Below are 22,553 nucleotides of genomic sequence, written 5' to 3' on the forward strand. Positions count from 1 at the left end.
ACACCATTTCACCCTCCCTTAGTGCTCAATAAGATAACCCTATTGGCATAGCTTGTCAGGAAGGGGGCTGAATAACGCTCCAAAGTTAACGTTAAAATTTTGGCAATGGAAAACCTGTCATTGCCATTTCACAGGGGGCCACTGAACTCTCACCTCAAGATATCTGAATGAAAATGGGTTCTATGGTACCAACAAGTAGCCTATCCCGTAAATTTGAAAAGGCTTGTTCTTAGTGAATGTTTTGTTCCTTACAATCAATGTACTCTTTCAAACTAAAGCAGTATACTTGTCGTTTTAAAGAAAAGGACAATTGGCCCATGTGGGGAACAAGGAATCACCTAACACACGCATACACAGATAACACATTAAAACAGGATTGTTGTGGAACTTAAACTGTTAACTGTTATGATGTTAGTCTATGCACATCGGATATTAACTGTAAAACAAGAAACTGAAGTATATCAGTATGCATATTGCATATGTCCATATTGACATAGTATTCAACCAGCCTATATAGACTGCTAAAACAGCAAAATCAAACTGTTGAAATTCAGTTATGGCTTTTGGTTTTGGTGTGCCACCCCAGTGAAAAATTTCTGGAGGTGCTACTATAGTGACTATTAAGTCAACATATATTTCTGCAAACATGGTAAAATGTCAGGAAAATCTCAATCATCATTATTATTAAGCATTAAAAGAATGATTAACATTTCATTCATTGTGCTCATATTGAAACTGACTTTACAAAGTGCTTCACATTTTAGGATCAAATTAAATTATACTTGACAAAATGGCTTAAATGTAAGGAAAATAACCCTGAAATCCATCACTCAGAAATAATTTGAATTTAATTCTGTAACAGATTTTTTTAATGGGAACTTTGACTCTTAACTTCCAAAATATTATTATTATCACATTGCAGATAAATACTTAAGATGCATTTAGAAAGTAGAGTGGTAAAGCACCTTTAACTGACTGAAATACTATCAGTCAATTAGCTTTATTATAGACTCATGGTCCAGATAAAAGACATTTCATCAAATAAATAACATACAAAAACACATTAAAACATGTGTAAAAAGAATATAAATCAGTGTCCTACAAAGAGACTTTACCAATGTTTCCACACCTAGGATTGGTAGTGTGTAGTTCTACACCTTATGTTTGACTGACCTAAGATTATTTCATTTTTAGAGCCATTAAGATGGCAAATGTTATGTAATAGAATTTGATTGATGGTATGGATAATACATAATTGATGGTATGGATAATACAAATAAAAAGCAGTTTGTAAAAGACAGCTCTTTTATAGAAATGCAGATTAAGCACTCATGTCTACTTCCGTTAGCGCACTGGCAGGACAAAACATTTTTGAAACTTAAAGTGAAGTACTGGGTGTGTACACTGCTTCACAATACGCACTCAAAGACTGCTTTAGCGGAGGTCACTTCCAACCCTTAAAGTAATAGGCTACTTAAGCGGCTTTTGTCAGTGTTCCTCATTCCAGTGGACTTGCAGTGTGGACAGACTGCATCACAGCAAAGCCAAAGTGACATTCTTGTCAATTTTTAGCGTCTTTTCTTATTGTTACTCATGACCTCAACCCCTTTCCTAATCTTTCATCCTACACCCAGTTTTCTTTCTAATAAGGTAGTTTTCCACAAAATTACGTTGATTCTCAATAAGCAGTGACTTAGTCAGTTGTCATGTTTAGTGCATCACATCACCATGACAAGGTTGCTTTAAAATTGATGACAAGGGACAATATATGAATAAGGAAAGATAATTTTGACTTTAGCATGCTTTGCTTCTGCCTCAGAGAGTTGTCTGGTGTAAAATGGAACATTAGTGTAGCATTCCCCAGCACTGGAATTAAAAGACAGGTCTTGGACTTCCTTTATTTGATGTGTTTAATGTAAGTTTCATTTAACCATCCATTCAAGAAGTTCAAGATTTTTTCGTGACATTAGTAGGCTGTTTGTGATGATATCATGCGAGATCAAGAGAGTTACATACAATAAATGACATGTTGAAATGTTAAAGTTACTGCTAAAATCACAATTTTCTTCCACCATATAAGTTTCTATTTCTCTCTTATCACTTTCCTCAAGTAAGTCAGGATCAACTCTGCAGTTGCTGATATATGGGACCAGCTCCCAAACTTATTTCTGAGGTCAGTGTGTCATTTTGGACAGCAAAAATATTCGATTGACCGTGCAATCAGTCTAGGAAGTAGGAAAGCATGGTAACTTGGACGGGTGGCTTTTTTTGGCTGTTTTTAATGCATGGAGAGCAACAAGGTACTTTAGTTGTCATTATTTATTAACAGTACAATATATTTCATCTTGTGCTAATATTTACCAGCTTTTGATTTTGCAAATTCTTCAAGGTGTTTCCATCTTTGGAATTAGTCAACAATCAGGAAATATATAAACATTGCCACTTCAGCAGGTGGCGCTCGATGACTTCTTCTACTATGGCATAATGTGCATTTTTCCTCTGTTATTGGGGCCTTGACAAGCAGAGTTATAAACTTTTTTTGTAGTCGATAATAAAGAAAAATAAGGTGGGGACCACTTAGTGAGCATAAAGTTAATCAGAATTTCACTGAGAACAAGGGTAGCAAATATTAACCAAGCAAACAGTGTGCTGTGGTGTTATATAACTGCATTTGAAAGGGTCTTTTTACTTACTGTCAAAATGCATATTTGCACTTAAAGAACGGAAAGAAGATGATGGATGGCATCTAAAGGTTGCAGCCATAGTGTGAACATAAACGTACCTGTGTAGTATTGTTCCCTGTTACATAATCCCTTTCATTAGCATGTCTGTAAGAACAATTCATCACTCTGGTTGAGTTCGTTATCTTTTCTGAGATTTAGTTTTTTCAATTTTGCTGAAAGACAGTAGTTATCAGTGATGCGTTGTAGTGTGACGGTGCTTGTCAGTGTTTTGTTTTTCTGTAAGTGACGTACTTCTTTGACATATTTGTTTCCAAGATGACAACACTAGAGCTCACCCACCCTTCCTGCCTAACAACTCCCCCTAATCCCTGTCTGGTAATTGTTATTTTTAATTACGATGAGTGGTGCCTGTGGTTCATGTTTTGAGGTGAGAATAAACTTCTTCAGATTACTCAGCAACTAAAATCAAAGCTAAACTGACTTCATACCGTAGATAAATGCTTTTTAGTGTGAGCCATCAATAGCTGTCACAAGTAGTGTGAATATTTTGTCTCTGTCACGCCGGCATGATAATTGCTAGTTTGTAAGACGGCAGTGACATAACCAGAGGGTGTTTTGTCTCTGAAAAACTATATTTAACTACAGGAAAGCCAAGGTGCTGAAATGCATGATTCTTCTACAAACAATGACCATGGCCACTTTTGTCACTTCTTGCACAATTGTTCCACTGCTGGCTGTTTCTCAACAGCAGGACATGTTAGGTATTTGCACTGAGTTTGCAAAGGTGTCATATGTGACAGGGTTGTCTCTTGTGATTGGAACGCAGAAGTAGTAAAGACCAACCTTAATATTTATGCACCAATAGTGCTGCATTAAGATCTGTTTAAACTGTGAATAAGGGGCAACCCTATGTCATAATAACCAGGACTCATAATTAAGGTTTATTTCAGATGTCACATTACAAAAAAAGGGGAAATTTAAAGGATTTTTCATCTAGATTTTGTTTTAATCAAGATCAAAGCTATATTCATCACGTCTTTGATATGGCATATTCTGTAACATAATCTTAGGACAGTGGTCTCTAAGCTGTGTACGTATGAAATGACATTACTGGATCACTGGAATCATTCCCCCAAAACTAGGCAAAAGTAACAAGGAAACTGTCAAGATGTTATGTGGGGTGCCTTGTGGGAGGAGCACTCCCACACATGGCAGGTGACAGGTCAAACCAGGCTTATAAAGAGTGACAAACACGAACCATGCAGTCACACAATGGCTGTGCAGAAGTGGATCTGCGTGTTGACTCTAGCGGGTCTTTTATCTGCGGGTAAGTCACACTTAGATTGGACCAACACCTTTGTTGAGCTGCAGTTGCTGGAAAAATAGTTTAATATAAGAAGAAAGTCTTGTCAGAAATTAACTTTCTATTTTCATTTATCTACGTGGCTATGTGACTTTTAAGTCTTTCTGATCTTGGCTTGTTATTGTTGTCTTGTGAACATGAAGGTCAACTGCTGAGTATTTTTAACACAGAGTGGCTGAATGTTAGATGTAAAATATGATTTTAATAGAAAACCTGTATATTTTAAATGGTGTATATATTGATTTGCCTTCAGTAAAACAAAGTAAAATTTTCAGAAAAATCAGTATTTTTGGCAGCGATTTATACATTCATGTTGGTGTTGTAGAATCTGTATTCAAGCTCATTATCAATGGCTAGAAAATGTTATGATAAAGTAATTATAATAGAATAATTAAAAAAAATATAGAATAATTCAGATTTGTGCAACAGGAAGTTCATAATCTGTTTCTTTTCTTTTTGGGTGTTTGCCTGGAAAAAACCCAGACTAATTAGAATTAATATATATAAACCATTTATTTTTCTCTTTTCTAGAGTCACATGCCCAGCTTGATGGTGAGTTGAAAAGATTTCATATGTTTAAATGTCTTGTTGAAATGTTGCATTTACATTTCCCCAATATTTTACAAGTTCAGCTGTAATTGGGTTTATTAATTTAAAAAAAAACACATTTAATTCCAGTTTAATCTTTATCACAATGATCTGGATTTAGAAGTCTCTGCTATCCAGGATCAGCTAATCCATTTTACTTTTGTACATTTTTTTTTAAAGCAACATTGGATTGTATGACCCTGATCCAGATACAAACATATCACATTTGTAGCCCACTCACTGTTTAAAAACAACAGGTAGAATAACCGGCGTTGGGTCACTTTAAGTGTTTTTATTGAAGAGACACAAAACAGCAGGGGGGTGCAATTATTACACACTCCTTTTACTTTGTCATCACAATTTATATGAAGTGATTTTTATTTGATATTGCCTGCATATGGGGATAGTTTTAAAACCCCCTTTTTAAAAACATGACTTGCAAGTCTAAGGTCTACTTTATCTACTTTATCACTGTTAGTAAAGTCAATTGCAAAATGTAAATACATTTATATGTACTGTGTGTACTGATGATGTCAAGATAGCTTTGTTTAGGTCATATTGTACTTCTTTGTATACTGCACACTTGTGGTGCAGTTACAGTGCTGCAAAAATGAAAAAAATCCAGGTGGCATATAATGATGCATTTAGGATTTTACTCAGGCATCCAAGATGGACAAGTGCAAGCCATATGTTTGAAAGCAGTGATGTGCCCACTTTTCATTCTGTTCTTAGAAAGTATATTTACAGTTTTATGTGTCGACTTAGCCAGCCAAAGAATGGAGTCATCATGGCCCTAGTGGTGCCTGCACAAAGTGACACAAAATATTTGTCATACTTCTGGAAGCACTGGAATAGATGCCTGTATGTGTTTTAAACCTACTTGTTGTGTTGTGTTGTGTTGTGTTGTTTTTATTGTATTGTCTGTGTTTTTGTATTATTTTAAATGAACTTGAGTCTGGAATAAAGTTTATCTTATATGTATTTGACCAATTTAAAAGTTTAATTACATTCTGTTCCTAAAATCCACTCTGACTCCACCCTTCTGCAGGGATCAGGATAATCCAGATATTTTTTTTTAAAATCAAAGGTATCACAATCTCAATAAAAAAAGATTTGATCAACACATACTGAAGGTTTGATTCACATCAAAACTGTAATCCAAGACTGGATTACATGATCTAATCTGATTACAGAATCCTTTTTTTTCCTTGAACAACCCATTTTCAAGAGTCGATACAATCTAATAGCCAATTGTAATCAGGTTACTCCTGAGCACCCAATTGAATAATTACTTGAAAGTGTTCTGATTTTGCTTCTGAAGTCTGTCCCCACTGATGTATTTTATAGTATGCGGCACTACTCCCGTGAACAACAGGATAGTTGGAGGTGAAGATGCTCTAGCTGGAAGTTGGCCATGGCAGGCGAGCCTGCAGGCATTTGGCGGCCATGTTTGTGGTGGTTCCCTCATCAACAAAGAATGGGTGATGTCTGCTGCTCACTGCTTCTCCAGGTGGGTGACATGAGCACAAACATGGCCTTTATTATTAAAATGATTCAGTCAGGACTGGCATTTGACCAATGTTTGACCAAAGCTAGTATCAGCATGGAGATTTCTAATAATAAAATGCTTGACATTCCTAGAAGCGGGGTGAACCAGGTCACATACACAAATATTTCTGTATCCTACTGTTTAAATTTTCATATTGTGTTTTACCTTCAGCTCAGAGCCACAAGGATGGACCATTCTGTTAGGTCGACAGAACCAGCAGGGCGCTAACCCAAATGAAGTGTCCAGAAATGTTGCTGAGATAGTGTTACACCCGGATTATGACAGTAACACTTTCAACAACGACATTGCTCTGCTCAGACTCTCCTCACCAGTCACATTCACAGACTACATCAGACCTGTGTGTCTGGCAGCCAGTGACAGTGTGTTCAACAGTGGTACCGATAGTTGGGTCACTGGCTGGGGCGCAGTGGAGGAGGGAGGTGAGAATTTTAACATGTATAAAGTAATATTTTAAAAGCCTGAAATGTCCATATTCTCATTCAGTAAATTCAGCCATGTATCTTACAGTCTTGTTTCTGGGATATTTTAGTTTTAGGAGAGAGTTGTCATTGTTAAGAACAGTGGTTTTTACAGCCTCTGACTGAGTTTTCTTTCTACACAAAACAGTGACTGAACATACTGTTTGTTGCATGTTCATCTTATCCTTGAATTGTCTAATGTTTCAGTGCCCCTCCCCTTCCCTGAAACTCTTCAAGAAGTGGAGGTGCCAGTTGTGGGAAACAGACAGTGTAACTGTCTGAATGGAGTGGGTACAATCACGGACAACATGATCTGTGCTGGTCTTCTGGCAGGAGGCAAAGACTCATGTCAGGTAGGCTGCTTCATTCAATCTGTCACTTGTTGCTAAATGTGTTTAGGATGGAGTGAAATCCTCACACGTGTCCTCTCTGTCTCCTCAGGGTGACTCAGGAGGTCCAATGGTGAGCCAGCAGGGCTCCGTGTGGGTCCAGTCTGGAATTGTTAGTTTTGGTTTTGGCTGTGCTCGTCCCAATCTGCCTGGAGTCTACTCCAGAGTGTCCAGTTACCAGTCCTGGATCAACTCCCACATCAGCTCTGATCAGCCAGGCTTTGTGCGCTTCACCTCCAGTGGGCTGGATGCTGACAGCAGCTTCACCTGTCCTGGTCTGCCTCCTCCTGCTGCTGCTACTGGTACTGCAGCACCAAACACAGCTACAGCTGCAGGATCCACAGTTTCCAGTGCTGAATGTAAATATTCTCTCGACCATAGCACTAGGATTATTCATGTCATTTCTTTCTTTGTTGGTAAAAAATATAACAGACCAGGGAACAATTTGTCTAGTATCTGTGTTGCTTTCAGCCCTTTCATGTTACCATGTTGTGTCATGCTGTCGGCCACAGTGTCTGTTCTGATGTAACATCATAGTATTTAGTTATGATTTTTTTGTATACTCAATCATACATCGTTACTATTGCTGCTGCCCCCCGATTGCATTTAGTAGCCTCTGTAAGTATTGTTAGCCTGTGTTGCTACTTTAAGGTCCTCTTTCTGTGTCCTGTTGTTTGCAGTGTGTGGCATCACTCCCCTGAACAACAGGATAGTTGGAGGTGAAGACGCTCCAGCTGGAAGTTGGCCCTGGCAGGTTAGTCTGCAGAGATTTGGCGGCCATGTTTGTGGTGGTTCCCTCATCAACAGAGAGTGGGTGATGTCTGCTGCTCACTGCTTCTCCAGGTGGGTAACTGTAATATTAGAAGAGATCAAATGTTGGGTGTTTGAATATTTGGTTTGACTTTTAGTCCATGTTCTTCCCAAAACTAATACATTTTTATCATTTTTACTTCAGTTCGAGTACATCTGGATGGCAGGTTTCTCTCGGTCGTCAGAACCTGCAGGGCGAAAACCCAAACGAAGTGTCCAGAACTGTTGCCACAATCATTTTGCATCCAAACTATGACAGTCTCACCAGCAACAACGACATTGCTCTGCTCAGACTCTCCTCACCAGTCACATTCACAGACTACATCAGACCTGTGTGTCTGGCAGCCAGTGACAGTGTGTTCAACAGCGGTACTGATAGCTGGGTCACTGGCTGGGGCGCAGTGGAGGAGGGAGGTCAGTCTGCTTGTTGCTGACAAACACTTTTGTTTAAATGTCCTATAAACAGTAGATGGATGTGTGAATTGTCTCTATTGTTGCTGCTCCCTCAGTGTCATTACCGTTCCCTGAAACTCTTCAAGAAGTGGAGGTGCCAGTTGTGGGAAACAGACAGTGTAACTGTCTGAATGGAGTGGGTACAATCACGGACAACATGATCTGTGCTGGTCTTCTGGCAGGAGGCAAAGACTCATGTCAGGTAGGCTGCTTCATTCAATCTGTCACTTGTTGCTAAATGTGTTTAGGATGGAGTGAAATCCTCACACGTGTCCTCTCCGTCTCCTCAGGGTGACTCAGGAGGTCCAATGGTGAGCCAGCAGGGCTCCGTGTGGGTCCAGTCTGGAATTGTTAGTTTTGGTTTTGGCTGTGCTCGTCCCAATCTGCCTGGAGTCTACTCCAGAGTGTCCAGTTACCAGTCCTGGATCAACTCCCACATCAGCTCTGATCAGCCAGGCTTTGTGCGCTTCACCTCCAGTGGGCTGGATGCTGACAGCAGCTTCACCTGTCCTGGTCTGCCTCCTCCTGCTGCTGCTACTGGTACTGCAGCACCAAACACAGCTACAGCTGCAGGATCCACAGTTTCCAGTGCTGAATGTAAGTATTCTCTCGACCATAGCACGAGGATTATTCATGTAATTTCTTTCTTTGTTGGTAAAAAATATAACAGACCAGGGAACAATTTGTCTAGTATCTGTGTTGCTTTCAGCCCTTTCATGTTACCATGTTGTGTCATGCTGTCGGCCACAGTGTCTGTTCTGATGTAACATCATAGTATTTAGTTATGATTTTTTTGTATACTCAATCATACATCGTTACTATTGCTGCTGCCCCCCGATTGCATTTAGTAGCCTCTGTAAGTATTGTTAGCCTGTGTTGCTACTTTAAGGTCCTCTTTCTGTGTCCTGTTGTTTGCAGTGTGTGGCATCACTCCCCTGAACAACAGGATAGTTGGAGGTGAAGACGCTCCAGCTGGAAGTTGGCCCTGGCAGGTTAGTCTGCAGAGATTTGGCGGCCATGTTTGTGGTGGTTCCCTCATCAACAGAGAGTGGGTGATGTCTGCTGCTCACTGCTTCTCCAGGTGGGTAACTGTAATATTAGAAGAGATCAAATGTTGGGTGTTTGAATATTTGGTTTGACTTTTAGTCCATGTTCTTCCCAAAACTAATACATTTTTATCATTTTTACTTCAGTTCGAGTACATCTGGATGGCAGGTTTCTCTCGGTCGTCAGAACCTGCAGGGCGAAAACCCAAACGAAGTGTCCAGAACTGTTGCCACAATCATTTTGCATCCAAACTATGACAGTCTCACCAGCAACACCGACATTGCTCTGCTCAGACTCTCCTCACCAGTCACATTCACAGACTACATCAGACCTGTGTGTCTGGCAGCCAGTGACAGTGTGTTCAACAGCGGTACTGATAGCTGGGTCACTGGCTGGGGCGCAGTGGAGGAGGGAGGTCAGTCTGCTTGTTGCTGACAAACACTTTTGTTTAAATGTCCTATAAACAGTAGATGGATGTGTGAATTGTCTCTATTGTTGCTGCTCCCTCAGTGTCATTACCGTTCCCTGAAACTCTTCAAGAAGTGGAGGTGCCAGTTGTGGGAAACAGACAGTGTAACTGTCTGAATGGAGTGGGTACAATCACGGACAACATGATCTGTGCTGGTCTTCTGGCAGGAGGCAAAGACTCATGTCAGGTAGGCTGCTTCATTCAATCTGTCACTTGTTGCTAAATGTGTTTAGGATGGAGTGAAATCCTCACACGTGTCCTCTCCGTCTCCTCAGGGTGACTCAGGAGGTCCAATGGTGAGCCAGCAGGGCTCCGTGTGGGTCCAGTCTGGAATTGTTAGTTTTGGTTTTGGCTGTGCTCGTCCCAATCTGCCTGGAGTCTACTCCAGAGTGTCCAGTTACCAGTCCTGGATCAACTCCCACATCAGCTCTGATCAGCCAGGCTTTGTGCGCTTCACCTCCAGTGGGCTGGATGCTGACAGCAGCTTCACCTGTCCTGGTCTGCCTCCTCCTGCTGCTGCTACTGGTACTGCAGCACCAAACACAGCTACAGCTGCAGGATCCACAGTTTCCAGTGCTGAATGTAAGTATTCTCTCGACCATAGCACGAGGATTATTCATGTCATTTCTTTCTTTGTTGGTAAAAAATATAACAGACCAGGGAACAATTTGTCTAGTATCTGTGTTGCTTTCAGCCCTTTCATGTTACCATGTTGTGTCATGCTGTCGGCCACAGTGTCTGTTCTGATGTAACATCATAGTATTTAGTTATGATTTTTTTGTATACTCAATCATACATCGTTACTATTGCTGCTGCCCCCCGATTGCATTTAGTAGCCTCTGTAAGTATTGTTAGCCTGTGTTGCTACTTTAAGGTCCTCTTTCTGTGTCCTGTTGTTTGCAGTGTGTGGCATCACTCCCCTGAACAACAGGATAGTTGGAGGTGAAGACGCTCCAGCTGGAAGTTGGCCCTGGCAGGTTAGTCTGCAGAGATTTGGCGGCCATGTTTGTGGTGGTTCCCTCATCAACAGAGAGTGGGTGATGTCTGCTGCTCACTGCTTCTCCAGGTGGGTAACTGTAATATTAGAAGAGATCAAATGTTGGGTGTTTGAATATTTGGTTTGACTTTTAGTCCATGTTCTTCCCAAAACTAATACATTTTTATCATTTTTACTTCAGTTCGAGTACGTCTGGATGGCAGGTTTCTCTCGGTCGTCAGAACCTGCAGGGCGAAAACCCAAACGAAGTGTCCAGAACTGTTGCCACAATCATTTTGCATCCAAACTATGACAGTGACACCAGCAACAACGACATTGCTCTGCTCAGACTCTCCTCACCAGTCACATTCACAGACTACATCAGACCTGTGTGTCTGGCAGCCAGTGACAGTGTGTTCAACAGCGGTACTGATAGCTGGGTTACTGGCTGGGGCGCAGTGGAGGAGGGAGGTCAGTCTGCTTGTTGCTGACAAACACTTTTGTTTCAGTGTCCTATAAACAGTAGATGGATGTGTGAATTGTCTCTCTTGTTGTTGCTCTCTCAGTGTCATTACCGTTCCCTGAAACTCTTCAAGAAGTGGAGGTGCCAGTTGTGGGAAACAGACAGTGTAACTGTCTGAATGGAGTGGGTACAATCACAGACAACATGATCTGTGCTGGTCTTCTGGCAGGAGGCAAAGACTCATGTCAGGTAGGCTGCTTCATTCAATCTGTCACTTGTTGCTAAATGTGTTTAGGATGGAGTGAAATCCTCACACGTGTCTTCTCCGTCTCCTCAGGGTGACTCAGGAGGTCCAATGGTGAGCCAGCAGGGCTCCGTGTGGGTCCAGTCTGGAATTGTTAGTTTTGGTTTTGGCTGTGCTCGTCCCAATCTGCCTGGAGTCTACTCCAGAGTGTCCAGTTACCAGTCCTGGATCAACTCCCACATCAGCTCTGATCAGCCAGGCTTTGTGCGCTTCACCTCCAGTGGGCTGGATGCTGACAGCAGCTTCACCTGTCCTGGTCTGCCTCCTCCTCCTGCTGCTACTGGTACTGCAGCACCAAACACAGCTACAGCTGCAGGATCCACAGTTTCCAGTGCTGAATGTAAGTATTCTCTCGACCATAGCACGAGGATTATTCATGTCATTTCTTTCTTTGTTGGTAAAAAATATAACAGACCAGGGAACAATTTGTCTAGTATCTGTGTTGCTTTCAGCCCTTTCATGTTACCATGCTGTGTCATGCTGTCGGCCACAGTGTCTGTTCTGATGCTCCCATTAGGAGTCACTGATGTCAGATATGCACAAACCATATTTGTAGGGCTAATACATAACATCATAGTATTTAGTTTTAATTGTTTTGTATACTGAATAATGAATCGTTATTATTGCTGCTGTCCCCGATTGCATTTAGTAGTCTCTGTAAGTATTGTGAGTCTGTTTTGCTAATTTAAGGTCCTCTTTCTGTGTCCTGTTGTTTGCAGTGTGTGGCATCACTCCCCTGAACAACAGGATAGTTGGAGGTGAAGACGCTCCAGCTGGAAGTTGGCCCTGGCAGGTTAGTCTGCAGAGATTTGGCGGCCATGTTTGTGGTGGTTCCCTCATCAACAGAGAGTGGGTGATGTCTGCTGCTCACTGCTTCTCCAGGTGGGTAACTGTAATATTAGAAGAGATCAAATGTTGGGTGTTTGAATATTTGGTTTGACTTTTAGTCCATGTTCTTCCCAAAACTAATACATTTTTATCATTTTTACTTCAGTTCAAGTACGTCTGGATGGCAGGTTTCTCTCGGTCGTCAGAACCTGCAGGGCGAAAACCCAAACGAAGTGTCCAGAACTGTTGCCACAATCATTTTGCATCCAAACTATGACAGTGACACCAGCAACAACGACATTGCTCTGCTCAGACTCTCCTCACCAGTCACATTCACAGACTACATCAGACCTGTGTGTCTGGCAGCCAGTGACAGTGTGTTCAACAGCGGTACTGATAGCTGGGTCACTGGCTGGGGCGCAGTGGAGGAGGGAGGTCAGTCTGCTTGTTGCTGACAAACACTTTTGTTTAAATGTCCTATAAACAGTAGATGGATGTGTGAATTGTCTCTATTGTGGTTGCTCCCTCAGTGTCATTACCGTTCCCTGAAACTCTTCAAGAAGTGGAGGTGCCAGTTGTGGGAAACAGACAGTGTAACTGTCTGAATGGAGTGGGTACAATCACGGACAACATGATCTGTGCTGGTCTTCTGGCAGGAGGCAAAGACTCATGTCAGGTAGGCTGCTTCATTCAATCTGTCACTTGTTGCTAAATGTGTTTAGGATGGAGTGAAATCCTCACACGTGTCCTCTCCGTCTCCTCAGGGTGACTCAGGAGGTCCAATGGTGAGCCAGCAGGGCTCCGTGTGGGTCCAGTCTGGAATTGTTAGTTTTGGTTTTGGCTGTGCTCGTCCCAATCTGCCTGGAGTCTACTCCAGAGTGTCCAGTTACCAGTCCTGGATCAACTCCCACATCAGCTCTGATCAGCCAGGCTTTGTGCGCTTCACCTCCAGTGGGCTGGATGCTGACAGCAGCTTCACCTGTCCTGGTCTGCCTCCTCCTGCTGCTGCTACTGGTACTGCAGCACCAAACACAGCTACAGCTGCAGGATCCACAGTTTCCAGTGCTGAATGTAAGTATTCTCTCGACCATAGCACGAGGATTATTCATGTCATTTCTTTCTTTGTTGGTAAAAAATATAACAGACCAGGGAACAATTTGTCTAGTATCTGTGTTGCTTTCAGCCCTTTCATGTTACCATGTTGTGTCATGCTGTCGGCCACAGTGTCTGTTCTGATGTAACATCATAGTATTTAGTTATGATTTTTTTGTATACTCAATCATACATCGTTACTATTGCTGCTGCCCCCCGATTGCATTTAGTAGCCTCTGTAAGTATTGTTAGCCTGTGTTGCTACTTTAAGGTCCTCTTTCTGTGTCCTGTTGTTTGCAGTGTGTGGCATCACTCCCCTGAACAACAGGATAGTTGGAGGTGAAGACGCTCCAGCTGGAAGTTGGCCCTGGCAGGTTAGTCTGCAGAGATTTGGCGGCCATGTTTGTGGTGGTTCCCTCATCAACAGAGAGTGGGTGATGTCTGCTGCTCACTGCTTCTCCAGGTGGGTAACTGTAATATTAGAAGAGATCAAATGTTCAGTGTTTGAATATTTGGTTTGACTTTTAGTCCATGTTCTTCCCAAAACTAATACATTTTTATCATTTTTACTTCAGTTCGAGTACGTCTGGATGGCAGGTTTCTCTCGGTCGTCAGAACCTGCAGGGCGAAAACCCAAACGAAGTGTCCAGAACTGTTGCCACAATCATTTTGCATCCAAACTATGACAGTGACACCAGCAACAACGACATTGCTCTGCTCAGACTCTCCTCACCAGTCACATTCACAGACTACATCAGACCTGTGTGTCTGGCAGCCAGTGACAGTGTGTTCAACAGCAGTACTGATAGCTGGGTTACTGGCTGGGGCGCAGTGGAGGAGGGAGGTCAGTCTGCTTGTTGCTGACAAACACTTTTGTTTCAGTGTCCTATAAACAGTAGATGGATGTGTGAATTGTCTCTCTTGTTGTTGCTCTCTCAGTGTCATTACCGTTCCCTGAAACTCTTCAAGAAGTGGAGGTGCCAGTTGTGGGAAACAGACAGTGTAACTGTCTGAATGGAGTGGGTACAATCACAGACAACATGATCTGTGCTGGTCTTCTGGCAGGAGGCAAAGACTCATGTCAGGTAGGCTGCTTCATTCAATCTGTCACTTGTTGCTAAATGTGTTTAGGATGGAGTGAAATCCTCACACGTGTCCTCTCCGTCTCCTCAGGGTGACTCAGGAGGTCCAATGGTGAGCCAGCAGGGCTCCGTGTGGGTCCAGTCTGGAATTGTTAGTTTTGGTTTTGGCTGTGCTCGTCCCAATCTGCCTGGAGTCTACTCCAGAGTGTCCAGTTACCAGTCCTGGATCAACTCCCACATCAGCTCTGATCAGCCAGGCTTTGTGCGCTTCACCTCCAGTGGGCTGGATGCTGACAGCAGCTTCACCTGTCCTGGTCTGCCTCCTCCTGCTGCTGCTACTGGTACTGCAGCACCAAACACAGCTACAGCTGCAGGATCCACAGTTTCCAGTGCTGAATGTAAGTATTCTCTCGACCATAGCACGAGGATTATTCATGTCATTTCTTTCTTTGTTGGTAAAAAATATAACAGACCAGGGAACAATTTGTCTAGTATCTGTGTTGCTTTCAGCCCTTTCATGTTACCATGTTGTGTCATGCTGTCGGCCACAGTGTCTGTTCTGATGTAACATCATAGTATTTAGTTATGATTTTTTTGTATACTCAATCATACATCGTTACTATTGCTGCTGCCCCCCGATTGCATTTAGTAGCCTCTGTAAGTATTGTTAGCCTGTGTTGCTACTTTAAGGTCCTCTTTCTGTGTCCTGTTGTTTGCAGTGTGTGGCATCACTCCCCTGAACAACAGGATAGTTGGAGGTGAAGACGCTCCAGCTGGAAGTTGGCCCTGGCAGGTTAGTCTGCAGAGATTTGGCGGCCATGTTTGTGGTGGTTCCCTCATCAACAGAGAGTGGGTGATGTCTGCTGCTCACTGCTTCTCCAGGTGGGTAGTTGTTATATAATTGAGAATGAATTTTACTGTGTTTGTGTCTTTGGTTTGACTTTTAGTCCATGTTCTTCCTGAAACTAATACATTTTTACATTTTACTTCAGGCCGAGTACGTCTGGATGGCAGGTTTCTCTCGGTCGTCAGAACCTGCAGGGTGCAAACCCAAACGAAGTGTCCAGACGTGTTTCCAGAATCATTTTGCATCCAAACTATGACCGTGACACCAGCAATAACGACATTGCTCTGCTCAGACTCACCTCACCAGTCACATTCACAGACTACATCAGACCTGTGTGTCTGGCAGCCAGTGACAGTGTGTTCAACAGCGGTACTGATAGCTGGGTCACTGGCTGGGGCGCAGTGGAGGAGGGAGGTCAGTCTGCTTGTTGCTGACAAACACTTTTGTTTAAATGTCCTATAAACAGTAGATGGATGTGTGAATTGTCTCTATTGTTGTTGCTCCCTCAGTGTCATTACCGTTCCCTGAAACTCTTCAAGAAGTGGAGGTGCCAGTTGTGGGAAACAGACAGTGTAACTGTCTGAATGGAGTGGGTACAATCACGGACAACATGATCTGTGCTGGTCTTCTGGCAGGAGGCAAAGACTCATGTCAGGTAGGCTGCTTCATTCAATCTGTCACTTGTTGCTAAATGTGTTTAGGATGGAGTGAAATCCTCACACGTGTCCTCTCCGTCTCCTCAGGGTGACTCAGGAGGTCCAATGGTGAGCCAGCAGGGCTCCGTGTGGGTCCAGTCTGGAATTGTTAGTTTTGGTTTTGGCTGTGCTCGTCCCAATCTGCCTGGAGTCTACTCCAGAGTGTCCAGTTACCAGTCCTGGATCAACTCCCACATCAGCTCTGATCAGCCAGGCTTTGTGCGCTTCACCTCCAGTGGGCTGGATGCTGACAGCAGCTTCACCTGTCCTGGTCTGCCACCTCCTCCTGCTGCTGCTACTGGTACTGCAGCACCAGACACAACTACAGATTCAGGATCCACAGCATCAAGTGCTGAATGTAAGTACTCTCACTACAGCAGCATTTTCAACATGACTGTCATTTGTCCCTTTTTTGTAGCTAAAAGTGACAGTCCGGGGTACAATTGACCCTTCACTAAGCCCCACCCCTTTCTGATGGTCCTACAAGCTGTCGCAGTAAGCATGGAGCCCACACTGTAACAAATATTATAATATTTTGTGAAAAAGGAAAGAGTGATTCCAGAGAGAAGCAGACAGAGGGGTCTACAGTCTGTGTTTGAAGGATATATCCAGGATGTCAAACTGACTCAGCAGCAACAACAGGTTAAAAAGACAAAGATAGTTAGAAGCTAAAGCCGAACTATAGGCTACAGATCACAGTGTCAAAGTGAACCACCACATCACTGCTGATCGCCACAGAAGACAATGAATATAAGGGGAAACTCTGCTGATATTGAACCAGCTGTGTGGCATCGCAGTGTGTGCAGATAAACAGTGTTTGGCTTCGCTCCCTTGCCACTGCCAGCACCTGGACCTCCACTGGCAGACAGGCGGGGAGCTCTGGCATGAGCTAAACAACGTTCATCTGTGCACACTGCAATGACACACAGCTGGTTCAATATCAGCAGAGTTTCCCTGCTTCCCTTCACTGGTTCCTGTACAGCAGGGTCGGTCTTTCTTCACTGTTATAATCATTAAAAAGCAAAAGCAGCATGTGTATACATTCAGTAGGCTATATCTTCAGTAGCTAGCTAGCTAACCCTACACTTTTCAGGGTTTGATTTTGGTTTTGGAACGGGAAGAAACTTGTATCTTTTCCCAACCTCTCCAGGTAACGAGTATCATTAATACACGACGTGCCCCAGACACAACATTTAGCTCCAAATCCACAACACCAGCCTGAAAATGAAGGAAATCTGAAACGACTGCATTAGAGTCAATGGAGCACAGCTGTGTTGTTGTCAGACCCTGGTCTGAGCTGGCCCAATGCTACATTATCATTGGCCATTCTGTGTCTGGGGGAGGGACTTAGCGAAGGGTCAGTTGGCACAGTATATATGTTGATTTCAGGTCTTTCATGGGAGCCTGTGCAGTGGTGTTGATACACTTTCAGTGAAACAAGCCCCTGTGTCCCAGAGACTCAGCAGCAGTAATTATAAAGATTTATTTATGAATAGTTTCTCAAATTATTGTGAGTCTGTTTTGCTAATTTAAGGTCCTGTTTTTATGTCCTGTTGTTTGCAGTGTGTGGCATCACTCCCCTGAACAACAGGATAGTTGGAGGTGAAGACGCTCCAGCTGGAAGTTGGCCCTGGCAGGTTAGTCTGCAGAGATTTGGTAGCCATGTTTGTGGTGGTTCCCTCATCAACAGAGAGTGGGTGATGTCTGCTGCTCACTGCTTCTCCAGGTGGGTAACTGTAATATTAGAAGAGATCAAATGTTCAGTGTTTGAATATTTGGTTTGACTTTTAGTCCATGTTCTTCCTGAAACTAATACATTTTCACATTTTACTTCAGGCCGAGTACGTCTGGATGGCGGGTTTCTCTCGGTCGTCAGAACCTGCAGGGTGCAAACCCAAACGAAGTGTCCAGACGTGTTTCCAGAATCATTTTGCATCCAAACTATGACAGTGACACCAGCAACAACGACATTGCTCTGCTCAGACTCTCCTCACCAGTCACATTCACAGACTACATCAGACCTGTGTGTCTGGCAGCCAGTGACAGTGTGTTCAACAGCGGTACTGATAGCTGGGTCACTGGCTGGGGCGCAGTGGAGGAGGGAGGTCAGTCTGCTTGTTGCTGACAAACACTTTTGTTTCAGTGTCCTATAAACAGTAGATGGATGTGTGAATTGTCTCTCTTGTTGCTGCTCCCCCAGTGTCATTACCGTTCCCTGAAACTCTTCAAGAAGTGGAGGTGCCAGTTGTGGGAAACAGACAGTGTAACTGTCTGAATGGAGTGGGTACAATCACGGACAACATGATCTGTGCTGGTCTTCTGGCAGGAGGCAAAGACTCATGTCAGGTAGGCTGCTTCATTCAATCTGTCGCTTGTTGGTTAATGTGTTTAGGATGGAGTGAAATCCTCACACGTGTCCTCTCCGTCTCCTCAGGGTGACTCAGGAGGTCCAATGGTGAGCCAGCAGGGCTCCGTGTGGGTCCAGTCTGGAATTGTTAGTTTTGGTTTTGGCTGTGCTCGTCCCAATCTGCCTGGAGTCTACTCCAGAGTGTCCAGTTACCAGTCCTGGATCAACTCCCACATCAGCTCTGATCAGCCAGGCTTTGTGCGCTTCACCTCCAGTGGGCTGGATGCTGACAGCAGCTTCACCTGTCCTGGTCTGCCAGTTCCCTCAACATCTTCACCGACCAAAAAACCAAGTACTACTTCCCAAATTGCAACCACTCCTGCACGTGAGTGTCCTTTGTTTAAATTGTTTAAATTTGGATTGTGTTATTTTCCTCTGTCATTTATTTCTGCTTCTCTTCATTTTTCAATTTTTAACATTTAGCTTCAGTGTGTGGCAAAGCTCCAATGAACAGTCGTGCCATAGGTGACAATGGTTTTGTACCTGGAGGGACGTGGCCCTGGATGGTTAGTCTCCACAAAAATGGGGTCTATACTTGTGGAGGATCCCTCATCTCTCGCCGTTTCGTCCTTACTTCTGCACAATGCTTCTCCACGTAAGAATAGAATACATTTTTATATTCATTATTCATTGTATAACATTTAAGCTTGAGATCACAGAATATGGTACCCTCTATCCTCCTGACAGCTCCAATCCAGATGCCCGTGAGTGGAGTGTGTTTGTGGGCCAGCAACTTGTGAACGGCTCTGAAGAGTTTGAGATGTCTGTTGGTGTTGCGAGGATTATACTGAGCCAAATGACAGGTTCCAATATTGCAGTGCTGCTGCTGACTGAACCGGTCATATTGACAGATTATACCCAGCCTGTGTGTATGGATGTCAGCAGCGACAGAACCTTCCCCAGTGGGACTCGCTGCTGGGTGGCAGGTTGGGAGATGGGCAGCAAGAGCAAAGGTATGGGTATATCAAGCTTTTGTGTTAGAGAAAGCAGATTTTTAATAGTTGCCTCATATATGCAGGCATCATTTGATGATCATCATTTAAAAATTTATGTGATTAAATATGATTTTTCCATGCACTGTTAAAGCTGGTTCGAACCTCCGAGACCTTGAAACTGAGGTGGCCAATTGTGGGAATAGTTCTAATTCGGAGAACATCTGCACTTATGCCATGGACCTTCAACAGGTACAAGTTTTCCCATCCACCAGTGTTTCTGAAATCTGTTTACCCTGTCATCAAGGCGGAGGAGTCTCAGGACCTCACTGATGATTAATCTTGTGTGTTTGCATTTGCAGGGGGATCAGGGCAGCCCTCTGCTGTGCAAGTCGGACACGTCTTGGTTCCAAGTGGCCGTTGTGTCAGTGAGTGAAAGCAAATCACTTCGCGCTGATATTCAGGTCTTTGCCAAAACTTCAAGATACGGGTCCTTCTTAAAGGAGACGGTTGACGACATGCCGTCCCCTGCATCAGCTGCAGCGGGTTTCTCAATTTCATTATTCCTATCTTTCGTTGTTCCTGTTACCTCAGTGTTTCTGTTGTCAGGGTGGTAGGTCTGTTGTCAGCTTGGGTGGTTGAAGTTGTTCATCATTGCACTTGAAAGCTCTTGGTGAAGGCAAGTTCTATTTGCACCCAGGTGTCCTTCACCAATAATGCTATGTCCAAATATGATGTTAACATGAAATGGGTCTATACAGCTATTCTGCTGAAGTTTATTTACACAGTGTGTATTCAGCAGCTTTATTCAACCCAAAAATAATACGTCAGCACAAACTAATATCAAACTCATCCCCGTCTCCTGTGTGAAAGTTCTGTGCTTGACACATTTACCCACCACATCTTACTCCCCCAGTGGACTGTGTCGCTCTTTATCCTATGTCACCTGACCTTCTGGCGGCACATTTGTGAGTTTGTGTAAATTTACCACCTTAATCTCAGAGAATATCCAAGATTGCCTCATACTAGCACTAACCATGACCCCTTTACCCTAATCACAACCACTTCGATGAGGACACATCAAATATGGATGGGTGTAAATAGCTGAACAGCTGCAGTGTGACTAACTTCACCCAGGTGCAAATAGACACTCCGCTCTGTAAATGCACTAAAGATACTCAGGTCACTTGTCAGGCACTTCCTGAAAAGTTTATTTTTATAATAACAAAAAATGTTTTACTGTAGTACGATGAATGTTTTTCTATGAATGAATTGTACAGAGAAATGCCTTTTATCACGTGTTTCACTGAATCCAGTTAAATGAAGGAACTTCTGTGTTATTTATTCTGTATTCCACTGCACCTCTGATGTCTTTCTACTTAAAAATGCAATGTTAACTCATGTATGAAGGTAAATCCTCTTAAATAAAGACAAAAAAAATTTAATCACATGTATAATAAATATCGATGAAGCATAAAATAAATGTCTCAGTATTGCAGTTTCACTTTCAGCAGTTTTACAGTACAAGATGGGATAAAACCAGAGTCCAGGTGGTCATACTGTGTTTTTCACTTCACAATAAATTCTACAAATTGACACGCATAGCTCGCAGAAAATACAAAAGCAAAAATGTCACTGTAGCCAAACAGTGAGTTATTCAGTACAAAATTTGAGTCAGAAAAATGTACAGTCATTTTGTAAAGCCTCCTGCCACATGGCATCACATGGGCTGTGTCTGAAATCCCTCTCTAATGGCACAACATTCACCCTCCACCATTTTACACAATTATCATGCATCTGTGATATAAGTTAAGTAGTTCCCACCTTTTTTTAAATAAATTAATTTTGACTCCCTAATACATACTAATGTCTACATGAGGTCCATGGTCACAGGGTGCATGTCTAAGACGTCTCTGATCAGACTGTTTAAATTATTTTTAGTACCTAAAGAGGTAAAACTAGGGATGTCAGTTTTGTCTTACTTTGCTTTTAATATCCTAACACCTTCTAAACAGTAACTAACTGGTTTATTTTTAAAAGAAAAAAAAAGCAACCACTTCGTACGACCTTTCACTTGCGTTCAAAAGTGTGGGTGCTATCATTGTTCATTGCTAATGGAGCTAATGTGTGTGTGGTCTAGAGGCAGCACAATGAGTGACTGGGCGTGTCTTAGCCAGCACTGCCCATTTTGATACTCTTGTCCATGGCCCAGGGAGGAGTCACTTTGGTCGAAATCCTGAGGTGAGGTTTAGTTACTCTTTCAAAGCAATGTCCATTTCAAGAGGGTGAGATTTTAATGTTTTGTGATGTAGTTGTGTCTGGTTAGCCAATGTTAGCCTTGGCTGCTTTGCACTGTGCACCACCAGAGTGTAAGCTAGCTGGTTAAGTGGTGCTGCTAAGTGACCTATGGCTAAGTCACGCCCCCCTCCCCACTCACTCGACAAACTACCAACATTCAGTGACTGGGCGCTATGGCAGGTGTCACAGTACACGGCATTTCGCAGGAGGGAATTGATAACATAACGATCAGATGTCATTGAGAAGTAACCAAAAGGGCCTAAACTACGCATTAGAGGGATATATTCATCATTTCATTGTTGAGAAGGTCGATGAAAAGCAAAATTACAAGCCAAAATTTACAGGTCACAGTGTACGCTTGTGAACTGCATCTCGTTGCCGTCACCATCAAAGACAAGTTAAAGTGTCACTGAAGTTAAGGTTTTTGGCTCAGAATATGAGAAAAGGATAATGGCCTTTTTACCAGTTTACAAAGAGTGTCTCTCCCTTAGTTTGGTGCTACAGTATTTACATTGAATCATTCAGTAAAACGTTTGCCAATCTTTGTTATCTCTGCGATTACAGATAAATTAATGAAGCTAAGCTCCAGAAGTTAACATTAGCTTAACTAGAGCCCTATGGACAACAGCTAACAATGATGTACGATCACCGAAGTACAAAACTACAAAAAAATAGGCTAATGAACTCCCAGCGAACAAGGTGACATGATGAACAGCAGCTAGGAGCTAACGTTAGGCTAACTTTAGCTAACGTTAGCTAGAGATGTTAAAGATAACTTTATATTTCTTTCCAGCAAAG

General features: G+C 42.9%; 2 protein-coding genes across 2 annotated transcripts in view; one reads left to right on the forward strand and one right to left on the reverse strand.

Moving 5' to 3' along the window:
* The first annotated feature begins 3,940 nt into the window (after positions 1-3,940).
* The window catches only part of LOC144459376 (uncharacterized), a 19,926-nt gene continuing 1,313 nt past the window's right edge, over positions 3,941-22,553 (forward strand). The window contains exons 1-38 of the mRNA XM_078163204.1: positions 3,941-4,011; positions 4,579-4,599; positions 5,983-6,145; positions 6,356-6,624; positions 6,871-7,016; positions 7,105-7,411; positions 7,733-7,895; positions 8,008-8,276; positions 8,372-8,517; positions 8,606-8,912; positions 9,234-9,396; positions 9,509-9,777; positions 9,873-10,018; positions 10,107-10,413; positions 10,735-10,897; positions 11,010-11,278; positions 11,374-11,519; positions 11,608-11,914; positions 12,294-12,456; positions 12,569-12,837; positions 12,933-13,078; positions 13,167-13,473; positions 13,795-13,957; positions 14,070-14,338; positions 14,434-14,579; positions 14,668-14,974; positions 15,296-15,458; positions 15,569-15,837; positions 15,933-16,078; positions 16,167-16,476; positions 17,682-17,844; positions 17,955-18,223; positions 18,319-18,464; positions 18,553-18,850; positions 18,949-19,120; positions 19,213-19,478; positions 19,612-19,709; positions 19,820-22,553. The exon at positions 19,820-22,553 is cut by the window's right edge and continues 1,313 nt beyond it. Of these exons, the coding sequence (XP_078019330.1) occupies positions 3,957-4,011; positions 4,579-4,599; positions 5,983-6,145; positions 6,356-6,624; positions 6,871-7,016; positions 7,105-7,411; positions 7,733-7,895; positions 8,008-8,276; positions 8,372-8,517; positions 8,606-8,912; positions 9,234-9,396; positions 9,509-9,777; positions 9,873-10,018; positions 10,107-10,413; positions 10,735-10,897; positions 11,010-11,278; positions 11,374-11,519; positions 11,608-11,914; positions 12,294-12,456; positions 12,569-12,837; positions 12,933-13,078; positions 13,167-13,473; positions 13,795-13,957; positions 14,070-14,338; positions 14,434-14,579; positions 14,668-14,974; positions 15,296-15,458; positions 15,569-15,837; positions 15,933-16,078; positions 16,167-16,476; positions 17,682-17,844; positions 17,955-18,223; positions 18,319-18,464; positions 18,553-18,850; positions 18,949-19,120; positions 19,213-19,478; positions 19,612-19,709; positions 19,820-20,074 (7,941 nt within the window). The 5' untranslated portion in view covers positions 3,941-3,956 and the 3' untranslated portion in view covers positions 20,075-22,553. The remainder of the gene's footprint in view (positions 4,012-4,578; positions 4,600-5,982; positions 6,146-6,355; positions 6,625-6,870; positions 7,017-7,104; positions 7,412-7,732; positions 7,896-8,007; positions 8,277-8,371; positions 8,518-8,605; positions 8,913-9,233; positions 9,397-9,508; positions 9,778-9,872; positions 10,019-10,106; positions 10,414-10,734; positions 10,898-11,009; positions 11,279-11,373; positions 11,520-11,607; positions 11,915-12,293; positions 12,457-12,568; positions 12,838-12,932; positions 13,079-13,166; positions 13,474-13,794; positions 13,958-14,069; positions 14,339-14,433; positions 14,580-14,667; positions 14,975-15,295; positions 15,459-15,568; positions 15,838-15,932; positions 16,079-16,166; positions 16,477-17,681; positions 17,845-17,954; positions 18,224-18,318; positions 18,465-18,552; positions 18,851-18,948; positions 19,121-19,212; positions 19,479-19,611; positions 19,710-19,819) is intronic.
* LOC117246717 (integrin alpha-M-like) overlaps positions 20,645-22,553 on the reverse strand; it is a 30,287-nt gene continuing 28,378 nt past the window's right edge. The window contains exon 30 of the mRNA XM_033610651.2: positions 20,645-22,553. This exon is cut by the window's right edge and continues 1,311 nt beyond it. The gene's annotated coding sequence lies outside the window, so the exon portion shown is untranslated.

The sequence above is a fragment of the Epinephelus lanceolatus genome, chromosome 21, assembly GCF_041903045.1.
Source record: "Epinephelus lanceolatus isolate andai-2023 chromosome 21, ASM4190304v1, whole genome shotgun sequence".
NCBI lineage: Eukaryota > Metazoa > Chordata > Actinopteri > Perciformes > Serranidae > Epinephelus > Epinephelus lanceolatus.